Source organism: Hippocampus guttulatus, chromosome 3 (assembly GCF_054856545.1).
Source record: "Hippocampus guttulatus isolate MCC_2025c chromosome 3, RoL_Hgut_1.0, whole genome shotgun sequence".
Classification (NCBI taxonomy): domain Eukaryota; kingdom Metazoa; phylum Chordata; class Actinopteri; order Syngnathiformes; family Syngnathidae; genus Hippocampus; species Hippocampus guttulatus.
Window position 1 is genome coordinate 22,220,134 of NC_141263.1, and position 23,369 is coordinate 22,243,502.

General features: G+C 44.7%; 1 protein-coding gene and 1 long non-coding RNA gene across 6 annotated transcripts in view; one reads left to right on the forward strand and one right to left on the reverse strand.

Moving 5' to 3' along the window:
* chd9 (chromodomain helicase DNA binding protein 9) overlaps positions 1 to 23,369 on the forward strand; it is a 77,658-nt gene that overhangs the window by 6,382 nt on the left and 47,907 nt on the right. The window contains exon 1 of one of the 5 annotated variants that reach the window (XM_086107444.1): positions 21,250 to 21,396. The exons of the other annotated variants lie outside the window; for them this stretch is intronic. Coding sequence (XP_085963570.1) covers positions 21,367 to 21,396 — 30 coding nt within the window. The 5' untranslated portion in view covers positions 21,250 to 21,366. Of the gene's footprint in view, positions 1 to 21,249; positions 21,397 to 23,369 lie in introns of those variants that run through there. 5 annotated transcript variants of the gene reach the window in all.
* LOC147207861 (uncharacterized) lies at positions 20,001 to 21,332 on the reverse strand. Its single transcript, XR_015100489.1, has 2 exons — positions 21,189 to 21,332; positions 20,001 to 21,081 (listed from the first exon to the last, which is right to left on the reverse strand). It is a non-coding gene; the product is annotated as an uncharacterized LOC147207861 (long non-coding RNA).

A 23,369-nucleotide genomic window follows, 5' to 3' on the forward strand; every position in this document is an offset into this window, starting at 1 on the left:
GGCAAGCCAGGAGCACACTGGAGTGGAGTGTGGGGGGAGGTTGCATGCTGTTGTGGTAGCTGCGAGTGCAGGCGCATGCATGAGTGAGGCAAGGCTGTCGGAGGAAGAAGAGGGGTTGGGGGAGTGTCGCTGAAGGAGAGCACTCCGGGGAGAGGGAAGGGGGGATGAGGAGAGCAGTAGCTCATGGAAAAAGACGGACAGCTTAGGAAAGAAAGGGAGGGAATGAGACAGCAAGGAAGAGCATGAGTGGGAGAAAATAAATGAGAGGTGGGTGGGGGGGGGGGTGATGGGTGATTGCCTGAGCTGGCTCTAACAGGCTTCAGGCAGATCCCGGATCTTTACTTGGCGAGTTACCTAGCAGCATCCGCAGAGACTCTGGGCAGTGACACACATCTGGCGAAGTTTGAGCACACTCACGCGAATTTTGACACACTGGTGTGGTCTCTCCAAAAAAAAAAGGTCTACGAAAACGCATAAAATCTTGCAAAAGTTTTTGACCTCATCGTAGAAAACCCGTGCGAGTTCAGGCTTATTGCATTGAACATACTGTAGGTTGGATTTACAGTACAGGGTGTCGAGCTAACAAACCGCACACAAACAACACTTTTGGGCAGTGCTATAATATGAGTTACCCGCGACTCTAGTGAGGGTGAAGCGGTTCGGAAGATGAATGAATGAATCATATGAATTATAGTTATTAATTATGGCTCAACTTCTGCATTAGGCATACAGGTTAGTGATATTCTATGACACATTCCGATGTCGTACAAATTTGGGTTACGCTGCTACTACAGGAACAGAACGCTATGGAAGATCACCTGACGTGTGCAAGGCTGTTTTTCTCTGCACATACACTTTCGATGAGTGTTTTCACGTAATTCACCAAGGTGGAAAAGAGAAAGCGCCCAAAGAAAAGGCCTTGTTCGTGCTTTGCATGACAGTTTATCTTTACATGACCACATGTTGCGGGACCCCCGCTCGAAACACAATAGGCTTACCTTGTCCACAAAATGTCCGGTAAAGTCACTCTAATGCACTCAAAAGTAGCGGAACAAAGAAACAGAACGTATGGCACCGCTGACCATATTATGTTGCATCGCATTTTGTCAGTCACTCAACAGGTGACAGACTCCACCATATTAGCTATTTTGATGTTCTATATATTGATGGTAGGAAAATCATGATTAATGTTTTCTGCATTTTTAAACAGTTTCTACCTATATTGGAGCTGATTTCATTAAAATACCCCAAAGTACCATGAATTAAAGCACACTATATTTCTTGTCTTGCTGAAATCAGCCCATTTTTCGGGGTGATTCAGCTCTCATACATGTTCCGCTGGGGCCATGGTGGGTCTATACGGCTTTCATGAGCATGACAACGGGGCAGAGCCAGAGCTTTGCAGCTGCAGATGCTTAGAGAACTGTGAGAAAACTACAGTTGCCGACTTTCAAACTTGGCTTGTAGCATTCGGGAGTGAGGTCATGCTGCACACTGTGATCACAACACCGATGATCATGGTACCCCCATTCTGGTTGTCCGGAAGAACCTTTTGTTTTGGTCGCTGCCGTAGCTCCCCCTTTTTCTTTTCTCAGTCAACTCAACCTGCCCTTTTTTGGGGGTTAAAATATGAACAAATCCAAAAAAAAACAAAAACTGAAAGCATTTTGGTGGAATCCCCAGCAATCGTGTGTCTGTGCTTTTCTTTCGTTATCTTTTTCCATTTGTCAACATCATTGCACTTCAAAATTATTTGATTGTTTGGTGACCTTTAAAAATGTAGAATGTACATTTTTTTAAAATCTTTTTTTTTTTCTTTTGATACTGATGATCTGAAAATCACGTGATTGGATTGGGACAACATTTTTCATAGTCTTGGACCTGTGCAGATCTTCGAACACCATATTGGTCGTGATTTTGCTTCTCTGCATAGCTTTGTGTCCCAGCGAATTCTTTCGGCAACGATAGCCACAGATGTGCAAGTCGAAGGTCCTCTACAACATGGCTGTTTGGAAGATGACACGGCAAAAACACACGATTCGCGATTTGATGACCCCAAACTCGAAACACATTTACGGAGTAGTACAATTGATTAGTCTGTTCAAGTCCTACTGAACACTTCACCGGATTATGGCCCTCGCTTGAAAGTGTCTCTCAACCTTCGCCCAGGCTAGCTTGCAATGTCTTGGGCAGACAGTCAATGTTGGGGTGGTTATGATGCAAATTAGCCCAACTTATACATAATGGTGGGACTGAAGTGCATGGTAGCTTGCTCACACATATTTCATTCAGAAATAGACAGAGAACAGAGTCATTTCACACTCCATAGGTTGTGAGGCTCTCCAGAGACGTCAATATTGATAGCCAAGACACCTTTATTTATTTTTTCCAGTGATATGTCCCCTTTAGGGTCAAGCTCGCATGGCCCTTGAGCAGATTGGAATTCTTGACCTGTGTATTTCAAACCGAAAGGTCCATATAATGGTATCAGAACACAAAGTGAGGTCAACGCCAGGCGTCAGCGTTGTAACAGCTCCATATTTCCTTCCATTTTGTCTATTGTTTGTTGAGCCAGGATGTATCTAGGAGTCGATCGCAATCCGTGGTCTTTGCTGTGTGTCCAAGTGCGACCTCTTTTCAACCACAACTAGCCAACGCTGGCGTCTTTGTCCTTTATCGAGACCGTTTTGACTGGACCCTTTGTCCGGCCCCCGTGTCGACGCTCGGCGGCTGACTGTGCTAAACATGTGCACTGATTTGTGAAGAGCCTGCTGATGGTGGCGTGTTTGCTGAGCAGGCGAGGCTTCGGGGGGTTAGCGGCCCATTCTCCACTCCCCCGCAGTGAATCTGCCTAATTAGGATTGATCACCAAATGCTGCAACAGTCAGCTCGCAGGTGTGACGAGACCCTCGAGTTCAAGACAGAGTCATTGTACTGGGGGTCTGTACTCAGAGCGTCAGTTCCAAAAAATAAAAAATACATTCTTTGTCTAACTTGGACAAATGGAAAGATCTATCCATTTCTTTCCACCTGCTTATGAGCATTTCCCACTGAGATGAGATCGATTTGAAATCGGCCTGAAACGAGTCCCCGAGTAATTTGGGTACCTCGGTTCAAATAAATGCTCAAGGTTTTTTTGTTGTTTTTTTCCTTCTCCAGCACCCGGTTATTTACGCGTTCACTATGAACAAGAAGTGAAGCTAATCGCAGCAAAATGTGTTCATGGTATGCATGACAATTACGCGCCGCCAAAATGGTGAGAAGGTCAGCTTCAAAATAAACGTTAGCGTAGCAAATACTTTATCGACATCAATCCCTTGCTTGTATTTTGAAGTTATTCTCGGCAGCGTGTTGCAGAATAATTGTTGACTTGACTCATGTTTGGGGTATTTATATATATTGTTTTTGTCTTCAGCTCTGTAACCAAAATCTATTTTTTATCCAAATATCTGATTATTCAATAGAATTTTATTAGGCTATCCGAATTCCAAAATATTCGATAGCTGCCGCCCTAATTTCAAATCATTTGTTCTCCAGTCCAAATCCATAAATCCCTATATTAAATCTACATGTTTTGAGTTGTATTTTTACACTGATATTCGCCATACAAGTTAGGATAGAAGGTCAAATTAAACACTACCGCCGTGACAAATCATCAGGGGTAGTAAACTTCATGCATACCATTAACTGTTGCACAGAAGTAAAAAATTAAATCAATCTCTCACATGCACACACATATACACACTCATCACAAGTGACAAGCATTTGGCACGTAGCCAATTGGCAGGATTTATATTGACGACATAGCTGTCATTGCACTGCAAAGTCAGTCGGGATTCCAAGTTGGGTGAGACGTCACCATGTGGATCACGTAAACCACTGCTGGTTGCTCAGAGGATTCGGTGCCACAATATTGTAGTATTTGAGTTTACAGGCAAAAAACAACATGAGGACACATGCTAATACCCTGTTGCTGTGTCTTAGTTTTTAACGCTGCAGTATTATATTCCTATTTGATGTGCACTGCTTACACTAGCTACGTGGCTTCAAACAGAGAAGACCAAGGTTACAAAAGCACAGTCAATGTGGACGACTTAACAATTTGGTTGCTATGTTGAGCAAATTTTGCAACTTCTTTGTACGAAGCGACGGGTAAGTTTAATTTCAGGTAACAGAGAGCATGAGGGTAATCATGTTTGACATGATGTGTATGGCAAGAAAGAAACCCGGATTTGGTCACGCTGAACATTACCCAAAAGCCTACATTGCAGAAAACAGAGGTCTATCGATATGTTTGGACCTTTGTATGCAGCGATGGCTGTTTGAAAGTGCTCTATAAATACAGTTGAGTTGAGTTTTGAGCGATCCAAAGTACTGTATATACTTACAAGTAAAACATATTTTGATGAGGTTGTTTGCCTCACCTGTACACACGTATGAGAAAAAAAACAGTGAGAAAGCTGGATGGGGTGTGACGTCACTCTTATACCTTCGTATGGACCAGCCGAGCCATGCGGTTTGACTTTTTATGTTAAATTACGGAACATTGCAAATGTATAGCTTTTAGTAAGGATTATGCTGACTGGACACACTGTACATGTTTTGACTAAAAGAGCATTTTCCCAAGACGATTCACTTTCGCATTGCCTACAAAGGAAAAAAAAATTGTTATATTATTTTCATGGCAGGTGATGCATGTTAACGCCGCTAGGTTCCACTGCAGTATAATGGTGTTTGATACTGCTGTTGGAGGGTCAATTTTAGGATATGGATCCAGATATGTGTCAATAACCAAGGCAGATTAATTTGAATTGCTACGTTTAAATGTATTTTCATTCTTCAAGTGTTTTGGTGGTTTTATTTCAAATGATTTTGATTGGTTTTAAACCCAGCACAAAATTTGATTACCAATGGATAGAAAATAGAAAATTCTGAAATTGTAAATGACTAAACAATCTCCGAGGGCACTGTGGTCATCTGGTTAGCACGTCCACCTCACAGTGCAAAGGTGCAGGGTTCCTTCCTGTGTCGTGTTCTCCCCGTGCTTGCGTGGGTTTTCTCCGGGTACTCCTGTTTCCTCCCACATTCCAAAAACATGCATGGCAGGTTAAAGGAACACTCTAAATTGCTCTGAGGTGTATGTGTGTGAGCGTGAGTGGTTCTTCGCTCTGCGATTGGCTGGCAACCGGTTCAGGGTGTGCCTCGCCTACTGCCCGAACATAGCTAGGATAGGCTGCAGCATGCCTGCGACCCTTGTGATGATAAGAGGATTAGAAAATGGATGAATGGATAAACAATCGCCTTGAGTTTAAAGAAATGTTTGAGGAAATTGCGCACAGGAGAGAAACTGTAACAAAAGTATCGTTTTTATTCCACTTTTAACAATCAATATCAATACCAATTTATAAGATATCCTTTATTTGTCCCACACTGGGGAAATTTTATTATCGATATCTGGATCGAGCAGTATGCAGATGCCTCAGTTCTGGATAATTGCTTGCTGCCACTCGTCCTCCCCCACCTTGCTTTTCCTGTGGGTGACTGAGGCCAAGCTTGTGCGCTCCTGTCTGCGTCACGCTAGCTTCGCCGCCTGCTGACCTCACAAAGGTTTATATAACTCAGAGGCAACGAACGATCGGAGCGGACGAGCTTGGGTATGGTGGGGGGTTGGGGGGGGGGCACGATCGGCCCTGAAAGGCGACACCCAGCGCCGGCTTAATACAACACGACGTGCAGATTCTACACACAGCAGCCGTGCGGCCCTGTGGAAACCTGCTGCTTCTGTAACAACCCCCACATCTCCACCCCACGTGCTAAACCTTCCCCTCCCTTGCCGTGTCAAGTTGTCTGCCTGTTTGCATTCGGCACATCAGCTCCTCTGGTGGGAGGCCCGACAGATAAGAAAGGGCAGGCGGCGGGGGTGGTGGTGGTGGTGGGGGGGGGGGGTGGAGGGGTTGAGCGAGGGACAGCAGTAAACAGGATGTTAGGCAGTTGAGGCGGAAGAGGCGGGACTATTGGGGGAGGAGGGAAGCTGTACTTGACAGAGTGCGTGGAGCATGTGAGAAGCCTCAACTACTGCACCGTAGGTCTGAATTTAAAGTTTTCTCCTTTCGTCTTGTCTATCCTGATGTTGCTTTTATTCTGTGGGGAGTAAAGGCCAGTGAGCGTCTATTTTGGGCTGAAGTTGAGGGCGCCCGGCACTAATATGGAAAACTGTGTGTGTAGCTGGAATGCAATCACTGTGATGCGAGGCAATGTTCCTGAACTTGGTTTGACCTGCCGTTTGGCGGCGAGAGAATACCACAGTCCTCCTCTCCCTCTGGACATCTAAACATGAGTTTGAGGAAAATCCCTTTTACATAATGCAAAGTTAGAGCAAAAGAAAAGTTGGCGACTGACAGTGAGTAGTTGCCCTGTGCCCTTGTGTTTACAGCTGGACCCTTTTTCCTACCAGGGACGATGTCACACTTGGCCCACAGGTCATATGTTCTACACTGCAGATTTACAGTACAGGAGTTCCACGGTTTTTGAAGGAATTCGGTTCTTAGGCCAGCGACGTAACCCAAATTTGTGTGTAATGTGGAATGTGCCGTAGTTTATCACTGAACTATGCTAACGTTGGAGTTAAGTCAAAATTACAGTGAATATTTGTATGTAAAACACTTTGTTTTAGAATATTATGAAACAATGAAATGACAGCAAACAAAACAGAATTTTTCAAGAATAGCATGCACAGCGTATCCATTTATATATTACACTAATTGTGCTTCAAAGCTTTTTTTTCAATGTACTCATGAATATATTAATTTTCACGACCATACAGCGCACCGTATTAAAAGGCACGGTGTCAGTTTTGGGTGCTATTTCTGTATTTAATACATACAGAAGACGCACTGCATCGTAAAATATATGCTAGTTTAAAAAATACAGTTGCGTGCACGCTAGCGTCTGTGTTTAAAAAGGCAACGGGAACAAAGCTGAGTTCAGTAGTACTTTATTTAAATATTTAACAATGTACTCACGTTACTTCTGGATCAATCCTCATCCCCAAATCCCCAGGTTCTCCATCAAACACGCCAGGTTCCCTCTCGTCATTGTCAGAATCAGTCTCGTTGCTATGTAGCGCCTCGGAAATTATGCCGTTTTTTTTCCAAAAGCTCGAACAATCGTGCAAGCAGACACGTTCGTCTAAGCATCCACAATCCGTTCTCAAGTTGTGGCTTTGTAAAGCTGTGTTTGCCATCTGTCATCTTTTGCTTCCATGCTGCTCACAGCTTCACTTTGAATGCTCTGTATACATCGATGTCCAGCGGTTGGAGTTCCTTCGTCGAAATTATAGCAAGCTCCAAGTTCATTTGCTGCACATGTTTTTTCACAGCGGCCATGAGATGGACACGCATGGAGTCACAAATCAACAGGGCCGATAAGGCATGGAAAAAAATCATCCGGTCCAAAAAATGTCCGATTTTTAAGTGTGTACCTTCTCTGTTGAGCTGCTCTGGGCCGGGAAAAAAAATCTAATACTTAGATAAATTGACTACCGGAAATGTTCTGCCTTGAAGCTACGCGGGTGCCGTATTATTGACCATTATAGAATTCTTCCACTCGGCATTTCCATTCTACATCCAACTGTGTACTGTAACTCTTCATGACCATTTCACAGTCCGTCAGCTCCGTCTACCTCAGTTAAAGCGCTGCCGGAGTTTTTGGGTCCCTTCCTCAGACAGACCACCTCCTGCAGCCTTTTAATGGTGACTTGTGAAACAAGAAAGCTAATGATCCTCTTTTCCGGAGTCCTCGGCATGTCCAGGCTTTTCAACAAGCTATGTCTGTCCTGACAAACGCTGACCTCCTGGCCCACCCAGTCTCCAGAGCGCCAGTGGCCTTGACGATCGGCACGTCTGATATTGCTGTTGGAATGGTGGTGGAACAGCAAGTGGTAAATCTGTGGCAGGCCCTTTTGTTTTTCTGGCATAAAATCTCAGGAATCTGACTCTGGCGGCCGCCTGAAGCCACCACCCAATTTGTGGCACAAATTAGGACTTGCTTCTCACCCAACCAGCATGTAGGTGAGGCCCTGGGTGGAGAGTGTTGGCGCAATATTTTGATTCTTCACCCCCCCCCCCCCCCCCCCCCCCCAACGCAAGAGCCCATATGTTGTTTTTGGTAACAGTGGGTTTCGCCTTTGAACTCTGCCATGGGTGTCAATTTCACCCAGTCTCTTATTGTTGAGTCTTGATCACTGATCTTCACTGAGGCGAACAAGGTCTGCAATTCTTTAGCAGTTTTCTTGGGTTCCTTTGTGACCTCCTGGATGAGTCTTGGGGTCATTTTTGTTGGCCAGCTGTTGACCACTTTTGTTTTCTCCTTTCATGGATAATGGGTTTCACTGTGGGCTGTGAGAGTCCTAAAGCTTTAGGAATGGCTTTGTGACACTTTTAGCCTTCCAAGACTGGTAAATGTCAATTACTTGAATATCTTTGGATACCAGAATTTTATTACTTTTTTTTCCCGATCTTTTGGCTGACTTCATTTTGTCAGACAGTTTTTATTCAAGTGATTTCTTGATTTGACTGGTTTGGAGGTAATCAGTCTTGGGTTTGGTCAGTGAAAATGAACTCATTATTCTAAAAAAATGTGATTAGCTTACAATTAATTAATGAAAAGGGGGGGGGGGATGCTTCGGCATACAGGGCCAGGTTGCTTATCTTATTATTCTCAAAAAAATAAAATCTTACTTAAAAATTTGCATTTTATCTTAACTTGTGTAAGCTTTGTCTGATATTAACATTTGAGTGATGACCTTAAACATTAAATTGTGGGAAAGTATTAAAAAATTGAGAAGAGGGCAAATGCTTTCTCGTGCAACTATGCCGTATTATAATTCAGCACACATTTAGTAAATAACCATGATTCAAAATAGCCTATATATAAAAAAAATATCGAAAATATAAAACATGTTTGTGCTACATCATCTTATTTTTATAAATGTGCTTCCATAATCTCTTAGCCTGTTTTATGCAATAATCTTGGACAAATCGCCAATATGTTAGAGATGAGAAAGAAGACCTGGCGTTTTTGCCACCTTTGCCTTTCACAAGGAAGACACAGAATACTGACACAATTGTGTGATATATATAAAATTCTCATCCGACAGTGAAAATTGCTTTCAACACAACAGGCAAGGAGAAAGTAGTGGGGGGTGTTAAACTTGACATGCGAATCTCGCCTTTCCGGCAGTCCTTTACAGACGTCGGGGACGTCTTTGCTCCTGCCTCCGAAGAAATAACATTTGGTCGACTTCAATGCTCATTTTGTTGTGGTACCTATCACACTGAACTGCTTTCCTGGCTTGGACAAGCAGTGTGAAAGGGGTTACACAGGCCCCATCACACCTCTGTTATAGTTTTGTTACTACAGCCAACGGCAGCAAATTGCCAGGTTGACAAATTTCTTTCTGTGAATCTATGCAGGGTGTGCACCGTGTCAAGAAATAAACTTTACCGGCCCTGTATGGCACAAGGGTTTTAATATTGACGACGATATGGACAAAATGAAAATATCTTCCAGTTGATCATGTTTGTCTGTTAGGCACGATTCAAGTCTGGCTCCGACAGCTCCAGGGGAGGTGACACCTGCCTCGAATTTCTTTGGGAAATGAGAGAGAATTTCCTGTTGGAACATGTAAATCTTCCTGGAACGTGTTCATTATGCACGTGCTTGCCTCTTTAAAGGTGTCCCCCTCCGACGCTTTAAAGTTACCCTCCCCACCCCTTGGCTGTGCTGTAATAAACAGAAGTGTTGTAAACTTGCCGAATAACTCCCAACCTCAATACCCATCGTGTCTGTCTGCTTTTGGCATCCTAATGCGATGTTTCCGCCTGAGAGTACAGTTCTGTTTGCTTTTATGTGGAACGTTTTGGAACAGGCTTGCGTTTTGGGCCTCGAGGAAAAATGGCTTAATTAAACGCGACACAGAACAGGGCTAACATTCTCTTTAAATAAATGACGCAAAACAATGTACATTCAATCAGCCAATGAAAGGATATAGATTAAGGAGGATAATAATGATAATAATAAGGAATTAATGATCATGACAAATGTTTCATTAATTTGTTTTAGTTCAGACGAATGAATCATTAATACAGACATTCAAAGCTTTGTATCATTTGGTCTGCCAGGACTAAGAAACAGTTTTAGATTTGGTCAGAATTTTGATTTTAGAGCAGCCAACTAACTGTTAAGGATTGTCTGTGTCTTGTTCTGGAAATCATTGAACGCTACCTCATTTGATAACATGACGCAGAGGCACCAGTCTTCTGCTGGTGGCTCCAGTGAAGTCATGCTAGATGTGGAAGCTAGCAGATGAGTCCGACATTAGCCAAAAGTTAACGACTTGAGACTTAAACCAATTCCTGCTACCCTGAATAAATTCATACTAAAGGCAAAGCACAAGGGCAACGGCACACAATGAAGCTTCATCGCCAGCTTATTATGTCCAATAACGTGCAGACGGCAACTCTGTGCAAATGACATCTTTATTCATCATAGAATAACATACGTCATGCCTACTGTCACAAATTAACACTTGTTAAAGTGGAGCTGATGGTGGGGTGATATTTTTCATCCTTTTTTGAGCTACAGGTATTTGTTTTATTTATGTTTAATTGTATTGACATTAATAAAATGATATTGGTTTAAATACCGGTACATAAAATATATGATATAAAATATAACACTGTCCCACTGTAATGTTCTTGACAGTATTTTAAAAATATGAAAATTCAGTTAAATTGCTTTGGAAGTGGATTTCTATAAGTTGGCAGCCCGCGGGACTTTGACGTATTAAATTATCTGTGAACATTACTCTAACTTAATGATGATGATTAGAAACATTTAATTGCCTAAAATTGTGACTCCCGCTTTAGTTAGTGGGCTTTATTGACCGTGAAACAGGCCTGCATTTAGAGTGATAAAGTTTAATAAACGATCTAGAATGGGTCCCACTGTTCTGTATAATTTGCAGTTTATGGACATCGCCAGTCTTGCTACCAGTCCAGTGGGAAAGGAGGGTTACAGTCAGGGGACTAATATCACATTTGTCTTCTTTAAAAGCAAAGAGCAAAATTGTGAGTCTGAGACTAAATCCTATCCCAAAGCAAGCTCTTTTCCTCGTGAAGGCCAGTCCAACTAAATGGTATGTAACATTTAATATTTATATTAGTTGTTGCTGCTTGAGGAGTTATGTGCAATTCTGGAGTCATGCGGTCTGTATCTTTGGGTTGTACCATATGTTTCGTACATTCATACAGCATAAACTCTGATATGCTTTTTCAAATGTACAGTAAAATAGACAGTCAAAAATAATCATGTACCTGTATATTGAAATTGGGCGTGTAAACCTGCAGCATAAAGGTTTTCTTTTCTTTCCTTTTTTGTTTTGTAGTTTGCATTTTGTGCATAGGCAGTACATACTTCAATAGCTTGTTCTGAAAAGATGAACGTGACAAAAATATACACACCTTTAATTGAGCTTTAATTCATTTATTCCCCTCTCCAAAAAGTATATATATATTTTTTTGTGAGTAAGAAATTCCTTGCAATGCTTCTCACAGTCCCCCCCTAGTGTTCAACTTGATGATGACACTCTGAGCTGTTCCAACCTGTTCTACCAAAACAATGAACACTGAGCGCACACAGCTAATTTTGTGGGGGATAAACAGCATGGCATACATTCTAAAAAACTTCAGGTATAGGTTCTAAAGTGGGCGTGAAACTGAGCAGGATAAGCTGTATTGAAAACGGAAAGAAAGACGTCTGCAAACTTTGTCATCTCCCAACAGCTCTAAATGGCTGGTGGGTAGTCGGGCATTATGTAAATTTGCTGCACAGAGAGGTTTATTGTGGTTGGCACAAGCGGCATCTGCACAAACTGGCACTGTACAAGTCCGGCTTTGGCATGTGGCCACCAGCCCAGTGTTCGAACTGAGCCCGTTTAATGTGACATTGCAGAGAGCATGTACTGCGAGCGTGCGGTCTGCGGCTTCAACCGTGTCGTGGTTCCATCTGGGCGGTCACAGCAGAGTAGGCCAGAAAGCAGAGGGGGTCCAGTGCCTTGATAGTGCGATGATGGGCTTTGAGCAGCTTCTCCAGAGGGGGGCCATGCTAAGCCTCAGCTATTATACCGTACCTCGTGACCTGGGGTAAAGGAACATTAAATTGCGCTTTGGTGCTTAATTAGCCGAGGAAGGCATACTGTGTATCTTGTTGACCTTAATTTATGTTTCAAATTTCAAGTATCAACAGCTTTAGAGGCCGTAGTTCGATGATCGACTTTGTGGTTGTATCATCGGATTTGCGGGCGCATGTTTTGGACACTCGGGTGAAGAGAGGGGCGGAGCTGTCAACTGATCACCACCTGGTGGTGAGCAGGCTCCGATGGTGGGGGAAGATGCCGGTCCGTCCTGGCAGACCCAAACGTATTGTGAGGATTTGTTGGGAGCGTCTGGCGGAATCCCCTGTCAGAAGGAGTTTCAACTCCCACCTCCGACAGAGCTTTTCCCATGTTCCGTGGGAGGCGGGGGACATTGAGTCCGAGTGGACCATGTTCAGTGCCTCTATTGTTGAGGCGGCCAATCTGAGTTGTGGCCGTAAGGTGGTTGGTGCCTGTCGTGGCGGCAACCCCCGTACTCGCTGGTGGACACCAGCAGTAAGGGATGCCGTCAAGCTGAAGAAGGAGTCCTATCGAGCCTTTATGGCCTGTGGGACCCCAGAGGCAGCTGACTGGTATCGACTGGCCAAGCGAAACGCAGCTTCGGTGGTCGCCGAGGCAAAAACCAGAGCGTGGGAAGAGTTCGGTGAGGCCATGGAATCCGACTTCCGGACGGCTTCGAGGAAATTCTGGTCCACCGTCCGACGTCTCAGGAGGGGGAAGCAGTGCACCACTAACACTGTGTAGAGTGGGGATGGGGCGCTGCTGACTTCGACTCGGGACGTTGTGAACCGGTGGGCAGAGTACTTCGAAGACCTCCTCAACTCCACCAACACGTCTTTCTTGGGGGAAGCAGAGTCTGGGGACCCTGAGGTGGGCTCTCCTATCTCTGTGGTTGAAGTCATCGATGTGGTTAGAAAGCTCCTCGGTGGCAGAGCCCCAGGGGTGGATGAGATCCACCCAGAGTTCCTCAAGGCTCTGGATGTTGTGGGGCTGTCCTGGTTGACACGCCTCTGCAACATTGCGTGGTCAACGGGGAGAGTGCCTCTGGATTGGCAGACCGGGGTGGTAGTCCCTCTTTTTAAAAAGGGGGACCGGAGGGTGTGTTCCAACTACAGAGGGATCACACTCCTCAGCCTCCCTGGTAAGGTCTATCCAGGGGTGCTGGAGAGGAGGGTCCGTCAGGAAGTCGAGCCTCAGATTGAGGAGGAGCAGTGTGGTTTTCGTCCCGGCCGTGGAACAGTGGACCAGCTCTACACCCTTAGCAGGGTCCTCGAGGGTATGTGGGAATTCGCCCAACCAGTCTACATGTGTTTTGTGGACTTGGAGAAGGCGTTTGACCGTGTCCCTCGGGGAGTTCTGTGGGGGGTGCTTCGTGGGTATGGGGTACCGAACCCCCTGATACGGGCTGTTCGGTCACTATACCACCGATGTCAGAGTTTGGTTCTCATTGCCGGCAGTAAGTCGGAATCATTTCCAGTGAGGGTAGGACTCCGCCAAGGCTGCCCTTTGTCGCCGATTCTGTTCATAACCTTTATGGACAGAATTTCTAGGCGCAGCCGAAGCGTTGAGGGGGTCCGTTTTGGTGGCCTCAGTATTGCATCCCTGCTTTTTGCAGATGATGTGGTGCTCTCCAACTCTCACTAGAGCGTTTCGATCGTTTCGCAGCCGAGTGTGAAGCGGTTGGGATGAAAATCAGCACCTCCAAATCTGAAACCATGGTCCTCAGTCGGAAAAGGGTGGAGTGCCCCCTCCGGGTCGGGGGGGAGATCTTGCCCCAAGTGGAGGAGTTTAAGTATCTTGGGGTCTTGTTCACGAGTGAGGGCAGGAGGGAGCGAGAGATTAACAGGCGGATCGGTGCAGCATCTGGTGTGATGCGGACGTTGTATCGGTCTGTCGTGGTGAAGAAGGAGCTGAGCCAAAGGGCGAAGCTCTCAATTTACCGGTCGATCTACGTTCCAACCCTTATCTATGGTCACAAGCCATGGGTCGTGACCGAAAGAACGAGATCCCGGATACAAGCGGCCGAAATGAGTTTTCTCCGCAGGGTGTCTGGGCTCTCCCTTAGAGATAAGGTGAGAAGCTCGGTCATCCGGGAGGGGCTCAGAGTCAAGCCGCTTCTCCTCCACATCGAGAGGAGCCAGATGAGGTGGCTTGGGCATCTGATTCGGATACCTCCTGAACGCCTCCCTGGTGAGGTGTTCCGGGCATGTCCCACCGGGAGGAGACCCCGAGGAAGACCCAGGACACGCTGGAGAGACTATGTCACCCAGCTGGCCTGGGAACGCCTCGGGATCCCCCGGGGAGAGCTGGAAGAAGTAGCTAGGGAGAGGGAAGTCTGGGCTTCCCTGCTAAAGCTGTTGCCCCCGCGACCCGGCCCCGGATAAGCGGTAGAGGATGGATGGATGGATGAACAGCTTTAGAAATGACCGATCCAGGATGTACCCTGCCTCTCTCCAGCTGGGTGGTGGTCACAGTTACCAGTCACCCCAATGCGGACGGCGAGGATGTAGAACATGGATGGTTGGAAGGATGGCTATACAGTCATACCTCGGTTTTCAACCATAATCTGTTGCAGAATGCTGTTCGAAAAGAGATTTTTTTTTGAAATTTTTATTAGCCCATGATTCGGGGCTAATACACTATGCAGAAATAACATAAAAACAATCTCGGCTTCCTCGTGTAAGGAAGCCGAGAGTAGTCAAGTGGTGTGTGTTTATTCGTGTTTGCTCAGTTTGGTCAAAAACCGGTTGTCGGTCGTAACCCGAGCTGTAAAAATCTCATATTTTCTCGTCGAAAACCGATTTGGTCGAGAACAGAGATGTTCGAAAACTGAGGTATGACTGTCAGTGGCGGTTCTGGGGGGGGCCAACGGGGGCCAGTGCCCCTGTAGCACCGATTCTGGCCCCCCCTGTGGCCACCCCCTCCGAGCGCAGATTACGCAGTCGTGCCGAGTCGCCGACGCGAAAGGTGGAACCAAAGTGCGTGATTTAACATTCTAGTCGGACCCTTTAGTGCGCTGCGCCATTTAAAAATGAGCGGGAAAATGAGAAGCAGTCCGCAGAGAAGGAAATTACCACGACACGAGTGCTATTTGCGTGTGTGTGCGTGTGTGTGTGCGCGCGTGTGTGTGTGTGCGCGCATGTGTGTGTGTGTGCGCGCGTGTTTGTGTGTGCGTGTGTGTGTGCGCGTGTGTGTGTGTGTGTAACTTTTTTAGTCTCCCTTTTTATTTAAATTTTTATTTAACAGGATCAATATATAAGACATTGCCTTTTAAAATTTGGATAATTATATGCATGTAAAACATCTAGCTTCAGTGTATTTGCAATTTTTGTCCCCGGCAGGCTGGTACCATATCATCCCCTGGCTTGAATATTCTCAACAGACGTATTGTTACGCTTGCAGACATTTTAGCGCTCCTAATACTGTTTTTTTTCTCATCACTCTAATGTTATGACTACAATTTCAAAGTCTGAAGAAATAAAAAGTCAAATAAGATTTTGAATCTGTCTTTTTAGCCCTGGGTTGAATGTGCCCCCCCCCCCCCCCCCCCCATCAAAACCCCTGGCCCCAGCCCGGCCCCCTCAGTGAAATTGATCCAGAACCGCCCCTGATGACTGTATCTCCCAAAACTGTCCTGTGATTGACTGGTGACGTGTGCCAGAAGTCAGCTGCAATAGGCCCCAGCTCGTGATCCTAATGAGGCGGGGCAGTATAGAAAAAGGAGGGGAGGGTACTACTTTGTTCTAGAAATGGACAGCTTCTCAATGATATTGAATCCGAGTTGCCCGAGGCACCAGCAGTCGTTAAATTCATTCTTCTACACCAATCATCGGGTGGAAATTAATGAGCGCGCGACAGCTCTTCTCAGCGGTCAACACTGAAGACTTCAGTTTTGCAAATCGTTACTTGTCACAGAAGTAGCACACCACAGGTGATGCATCCTTGACCAAGAAGACAGCATAGATTGCCAACTGCAACTGGGATGCGAGGGGCGTGTGTGGACGGGGGAGCGGCGATTCCATACCTATGCTACTTTTTCGGACATGGTATGGTTTAAGAAGAGAGCAATATGCAAAACAAAATGGCTTTTTCTGTGCAAGTAGGAACATATTGTTTTAAAATGAAGGAAACTGGAAAGATTCTCCAACAAAATATGACCGCATATAATTACAAAATCTATAATATGACATTGTAATTTAATTGAACTTTTTTAAACAATGTGTTTGGCAAAATGCAACTGTTAAAAAGTTGGATGGATTGTTATAAAAACACCATTTGCATCTGTTACTGCTGTAGTTCTTTCCGAAGAGCCTGGGAGAGTGTGTTTAAATGGACTTGGAGCACAAAAACGTGGCCACCCCTGCTGTGGTCGCTCATTTTCAGCCCCTCTTTTCTTTTTTTTAATGGATATGCTTACTGTGGAGGAGAGAAAAGAAGGCGAAGAATGGAGTGTCAAGAGACTGTCACCTGTGCAGCCACCCACTCGCCTGCTCTTCCTCAGAGAGCAAACATTCCCCTCTCCTTCCTGTACCGCCCCCCCCCCCCCTCATCTGCGTTTCAAGTGAGCCTCTCCCCCTCTAGTACAGAGTTTACAGGCCTTTTGCCTATTAACACTTGCGTTGCCGCATAGCCTGTAGCCATGTGACTGCCAAATCACCATTGTTGTCGTTTTCAACACACGGTGGCAATGGCGGCTGTCATTTTGTATGTCCATCAAAAAGCTTGTTTGCCTGTTTTGGATTTTGTTTGTGTGTGCGTGCGTGTGTGTCTTTACCATTTAATACAGAGTATTTTTGTTTCACTATAAAAATTAGCCATATGTCTGCTGTGTTTCCCCGCCGACTCATTCATTCATCTATTTGCACATCATGTAGGTACCAATGTGACATTATTTGCTGTGAAACTTGCCTATTTGCTGTTTTTGTGCTGTTTGTGTTCTAGGATGCCACAAGATGGCAGCAAAGTTGTTTGAGTAAGAGCTTTGGCACCATCTAGGGGCCTCATGATGCCAAAGGACTAAGGGTTGATGGATTTAAAGCATTCGTGGTTGGGTCATTTTTGTTTGAGAGACACAGATTATTTTGAAGCAGCCTTCAAGTGGTTTGTGATCTATGTCCACCTGTGCTACAATTGCACTCTACAGTGTCCTCCGTTAAAAAACAAAACCAAATATTTCTTAAACTATGTATCTAAATTTGTCTTACTGTTTATTGTGCATGTTAAATTGCTCCATGTACAGCACTTTGTATGCAGCGATGGCTGTTTGAAAGTGCTCTATAAATACTGTTGACTTGACTTGACTTGACTTAAATTAAATTATTTTAGTTTTTGGAACTTTGCTTTAACTTCTTTGTGAATGGCTGTCACCTCATGTCTTTTTTACTGTGTCCAGTCTTTAGTTGGTTGAGGGAAGCGATTGCCTGCTGTGTTGGGGCGCAGTGCTTTTGTCATAAATAGCAGTGCAGGATTCCTCAGTATGCCTGAGCATGGTATATTAATTTTCTTTTTTTTACGCAGGAAAAACTCTGCATCTTGTTGTCATCCACATCCCTTGATGACCATCTTGTTCTTGGTGAAGATGGAAAAAAAAAAATCACACATTGTTAGATTGAGTGGGACGGGAGGTTGCTTTAGCAAGGTGATGTTCAAGAAGTGTCTGATATTTTGGACTTGGAGTGCTGTGCTTCTTTTGATCTTGGGGATGTTGAACTCTTCCAATGAAGGCTCTAGCATTATGTCTGCATATTGTACTCGAAGATCCATGACTCATCACTGGTGATGACTCTCCCTAGCAAGTCTGGTCTCATTCGTCTCATCATCACTCAGCCTGCTAATTGTTTGATGACTTGACTCAGATATTTGTACAGAAGCATGTGGGGAAAAAAAAGTTAAATGGCCGCAGAGAGCTGAGGAAAAAGCTCTCCTGTATAGTTGAGGATGCAGTGAAGGCGTGTTTTGTTTTTAAAGAGTAGCTTGTGTGACACCAGTCCTGGAACTTTCCCGATACACCTCGTATGTAAGTGACACATCTCGACATCAGACTACATAGTGTCTCATAACTGCTTTTGAGTTGTGTTGACGAGTCGTAGCCTGTGTAATATGACATACTCAATGACGTCTGAGATGCGTCTGATACGCTTCACGACCATGATGATGAAGGTTTGTCATGTCATAGTTTTTGTTTGTCTTGCCCCATAGTGTGACATGTCCTATGTCTTCCTTCGATGGGTTCTTCGGCATTGACCAACAGGAAGCCGGTGCCTTGCTACTTATGTCGAGAGATTGGACGTGGCGCACACAGCATTTTAAAAGTGACTTGAACAATGGGGAAAATATTAGAAAGTATATGTAGCGTTTCAACACATGCTATGTTTCAACTCTTGCGATGTTTGCTAACTGCAAAGCTAGTAGTTGATTAGCAATAATGTGAAACTATGAAATAATATGAAACCGTTTTTGGGGGCATACTTTGTGGTATATATCAGAAATGATTAACCTTTTCACGGGGGGCATCAATTATTTCGACTCTTTTGTGATTTCTGGCAGGGCTCTGTCCCTTTCCCTTAAAGATGGTGGTTGAATTGCTATACCGTATGCTTTGCTACCTGTTGCACTCTCAATGTGCGCATTAGGCAGCGTGCTTGAACCCCTGCCATGTGTTATCAGAGGGTACATTTGTGCCGGACGAGACTTGGAGCCACAGCTGTCAGTGAGAACGCCGCCCCAGTCCTCGTCCAAACTCCAAAGCACAACCTGGCAGATGAATCTGTTGTCCGCTGCAGCTCCTGTTGCGGTTACACACGTTTCTTACCACGCACGTAAGGTGGTCATCCTCATAACGGTAGCCCTCTTTCACACAGTGTCTTACTTTTTACATTTTTGTTACTAATGACAGAAAAAGCACCTCTGGTTTGCTTTGCTGTCACAGTTTGATGCATATGGAATTTTCAGATTCAAATTAGAATTTCTTTTCGCGATTTCAGTATAAAATCGATCGCTGTGATTCTGGGATTTGGGGGATCCTAAATAACTGCAGCCCCCTTTCATGTTGCCTGTGAACACAGAAATATGTTTTTTTTTGTTGTTGTTTTGTTTTTACTGTTATGTATAAATAGAATGTCACATGACCAAACCCAGCATAAAGGTGATTATTCGTTACCTGAGCCCTTCGGCACTGTGATGTTGTTTTCAAATGAAAAAGGATGTGACAAAATGGCTGCCCCCTGAGATAGACAAAAAACGGGTGGATTCTGTTGCTTGATTCATATTTCACAAAAGCAGTATGAACCAGAATGTCTTGTTTAGAGGAGTAGAGGCACATAGAGCATATACTGGAAAGGAAAATCTAGATGGGACTTCTCCTTTAAACCATATTGAATTGTCGATGGTTTTGCTGTAGTTTGTTTATTTTATTTTATTTTTTAACATATTAATTCGCCGCAAATGTGAAAGAGTGTATTTGGATGACGTAAAGCTCATTCAAACGAGATACTGTATGATTGATCCGTTTACGGCTCACTTGCATTGGGAGTTAACGGATTCAAATCATAATTGTAATAATGTATTGACTCACCCCCACCCCACCCCCGTCCCTTCAAGATATCTGAATTGTCACTTGCACTAAGCACTGGTAATCCAGCCTTATTTTCTCTGGGAAAGCGTACACCTTAGAAGCAATATCCGGCCCTTGCAATCTTCTGTTACAAAGAGGCTTGGAGTACATCAAGACAGAGTGTTGATAGAGAAATGAAAGACTTTGTGGTTTAGAAATAAGACGGCATTCCAGTTAGTCTCAGAGACTTTTATTGACTTTTCAGCATTCATCAAACACCAACATTTATTATTCAAAGTCAGCTACTGCTCTGGCTAATGTTACAATGACCGTTTTGTTCATGTTTACCAGTCCCTTGTACTTTTCACGTGACTTGCGTTTATGGTGGAATCTGTCTTTCTGGAATTGGAGTGTGCGCTGCGTTCGAGCCGCCCATAACAGAGATTTAAATCATCACTGTCTGTCGCTATAGCCTGGACCGGGTCTCTCTACTGTACTGTACCTGGCTTTGGTCCAGCCATGTGTCATTCCTGGTGCCATGTGCCGGCTGTTGCACATGTCTGCCTGCGATGGGAGGGAGTTGTGTAAAGGCCAGCGACTCCGACCTGCCGGAAGTCTCAGAATGTTTTTCTAATGTTTCCTGAAATAAACCATCACACCATTGGCTGTAACCTATAAAAAAGGCCAAAAAAGTGGTGACGGGAGTGATTCAGCACTGTAAAGGTTAAATTGTGAAAGTTAATGTAATAACTGCTAGCACCATCTGCTGGCCTACTTCCTTTACAAAGAGAGAGAGGGGGGAGTGAGCAAGAGAGAGAGAGAGTGTGTGTGTGTGTGTGTGTGTGTGTGTGAGAGAGAGGGAGAGAGAGAGAGAGAAAACGAGCCTGGGTTTTAACGACATCTCTAATATTCATGCTGATGCATTTTGCTGCTTTGTGCTTTCATTTTCCTGCCGGAGCTTGCCGTGTGCGGGCCGTAGCCGACTTGGAGGCGGACAGAAAAAAATACAAAAAAGCTTTTTTTAGAAAGAGTTTACCTACCTTATCCCAGGATGATGAGGAAAAGAGGGAACGAGGAATCAATGACCCGGCGGTAGGGAAACTCTGAGAGAGCGAAGGGGCAGCCAGCGCTTCTTGGACTGCCACGCACCTCCTCTGCCTCGGCTCCCTCATCACCCCGTGAAGAGACAAACGTGGGTGAGGGAGGGAGTAAAGAGGGAGAGCGGGGGTGAGAGAGCTCCCATGCACTCCTCTTGAGCCCTGCCCGCTGCGGGAGGAGGAGGAGGAGACAAGCCACTCCGACGTTCACGCACCGCCTGAGGAAGGAGACGAGTGGACTACCGCCGCCGGAGGAGGAGGTGGTGGAGGAGGGGAGGCAAACCAGTGGGGAGGGGGAAGGGGAAGGGGGGGGATACACACTCACCAGTCCAGGAAGGAGACTGTGGAAAAGTGTATTTATTCCGGAGAAGGATCGTCGGCGAGAAAACCCGGCGAAAGGGCAACGAGGCTTTTGTTAGCCGGTCACAGGGAGAGAGAGAGGGAGAGCGAGAGAGAGCGAGGGAGGGAGTTTGTAGGGGGGGAGGTAAAGAGGAAGAAAAAAAATGTCTACAGTGAAGAGGCCAAGAGGAAGGGTAAGTGAGCTCTGGGAGGGAGGGGTTGGTGTGAGGGGAGGGGAGGAGCCGGCAGGAACTGAACAACCTACTCGACTCATGCTGCACTGCCGCCATCTTGAACTCATTGCTGCCTTTTTTTTCTCTTCCCCTTCCTCACCCTCCCTTCCTTTCCCTGCCATACTCTCATGCTTTGCTTATATAGACGACAACGACAATACATTTTTCTCTACCCAGCCTGCGCCCTAAACTGCTCACCTAAATGCCTTCCTCTTTTAATTCATATGTTGTTTGGGGTAGCCACTCACCGGCCCGATGTAGCCCCCCACATCTGTCTCGCTACCTTTTTACGTTTCTGTGGGGTAATTATAGTTCAAGCCTCCAGTACCTGAAGCCTGTAACTTCATTTATTTATAGATTCGTAGATACAAACAGCAACTTTCTCGCTTTTGCTGCATTCGACGCATATGCACTCACACACACCCGTTTGTTTTTATATCTCACCCCCACTCTGTGCTCTGGTGTTCTTCCACTCCTAGCACTACTTTCAGCCCTTCCCCCATCTAACCATTCAATGAGAACATTCCAGCGTGATCCGGTAAAATTTCGACCTAATGGTCTCGGCAGCGTTGCACACGTGACTGGTCATAATGCAGCCTTTGTGAGCGCTTGTTTTTGTTGGCTTGCCTCCAGTGCACGCAGGTACACATGTTGCTGGCAAAGTTGGAGCTTTGGGTAGTTTTCGCAACAACCTAATCAAACGGGACGGGTGTTTTTCTGTTTAAGTTTCACGTACAGACCTGCAAAAATGGCACGGGTAAAGGGCTTAACCGGCGACATAACCTGAATGTGTCAGTACATGCAAATGAAGTGTAATAGCAAAGTCATATTTACATTATGTTTTAGATGGAAAACACTTCTAGGACATAAAATTATGCAATCAAAAACGGTAAGCACAGCGCTGAGTGAGTGTGCTTTCAGCCATGTGACGATGTGTTAATTTTTAACAGTTTCAAATGTGACATAGTCTTCTATTTGCTTTGCAGAAGAGCATTTTTCAGTGCTTCAATGTGTTTTTGATGTCCAAAACTTTTCACTGTTATCATCTACACGCACAACCAAAATTCTGTTTCTTTTTAAAAATTATTATTTTATAATGATTTTAGTTCAAGAATGGCTGCAAAGTACAATAAAGCAGTTGAAGCAATGAGTGAAAATGTGTCATTCTAATACAATGGGTCCTCGGTTTACAGTAGTGTTCCTCTCCAAAGATAGCGAAGTAACCCAGACGTTCACAAGTGTAAACCCACTGTAGTCTATCGCTAACCAATAGTACTCAAGTCATAATTACAGTAGCAACGTACCAAGACTTCCCAAAAATGGCACCCAGTCAGAATGCTGACAGTTGTTAGAATGGCCACTTCAACCTGAATACAAAGCGCCAAGAATATAGAAAATTGTATCATGGGTTCTGGGAAAATGCCTGTGTTTCTTGGAACTTAATTATTTTTTTAATGGTATCTCCTACAAAAAAAATTGGTAAAAATTCCTTCAATTTAGAGTGAAACCATATAACAAAATGACCGTCATACTTCAAATGGCGTCACTTGCTCTAAAAGCTCGACTTAAATAGTGCCAAAATCTATTGGGAAAAAAAACCTCATGACCGTGCCTCATGACCAGGTCATTCGGGCTCAAACCTGCCTCACTATATCTCTTAATGGAGCGGTAGTGAAAATTTTCTCCAGGTAGTCGGGCTTCTTCCCACATTCCCAAAAAAATACACATTATGTCGATTTAAAACTCCAATTTGCCCATTGGTGTGAATGTGAGTTTGAATAGTTAGTTGTCTATATTTGTCCTGTCACCCTTGGCAAAAAGTAATTTATTCAAGAATACTGTTACGTTAACTTTTTTTAAAAACTAAATTGGAGGCCGTACACTTGAAGTCTGCTTAACTATACTTGACTTGCATTGAGAAATATCCAGACAGA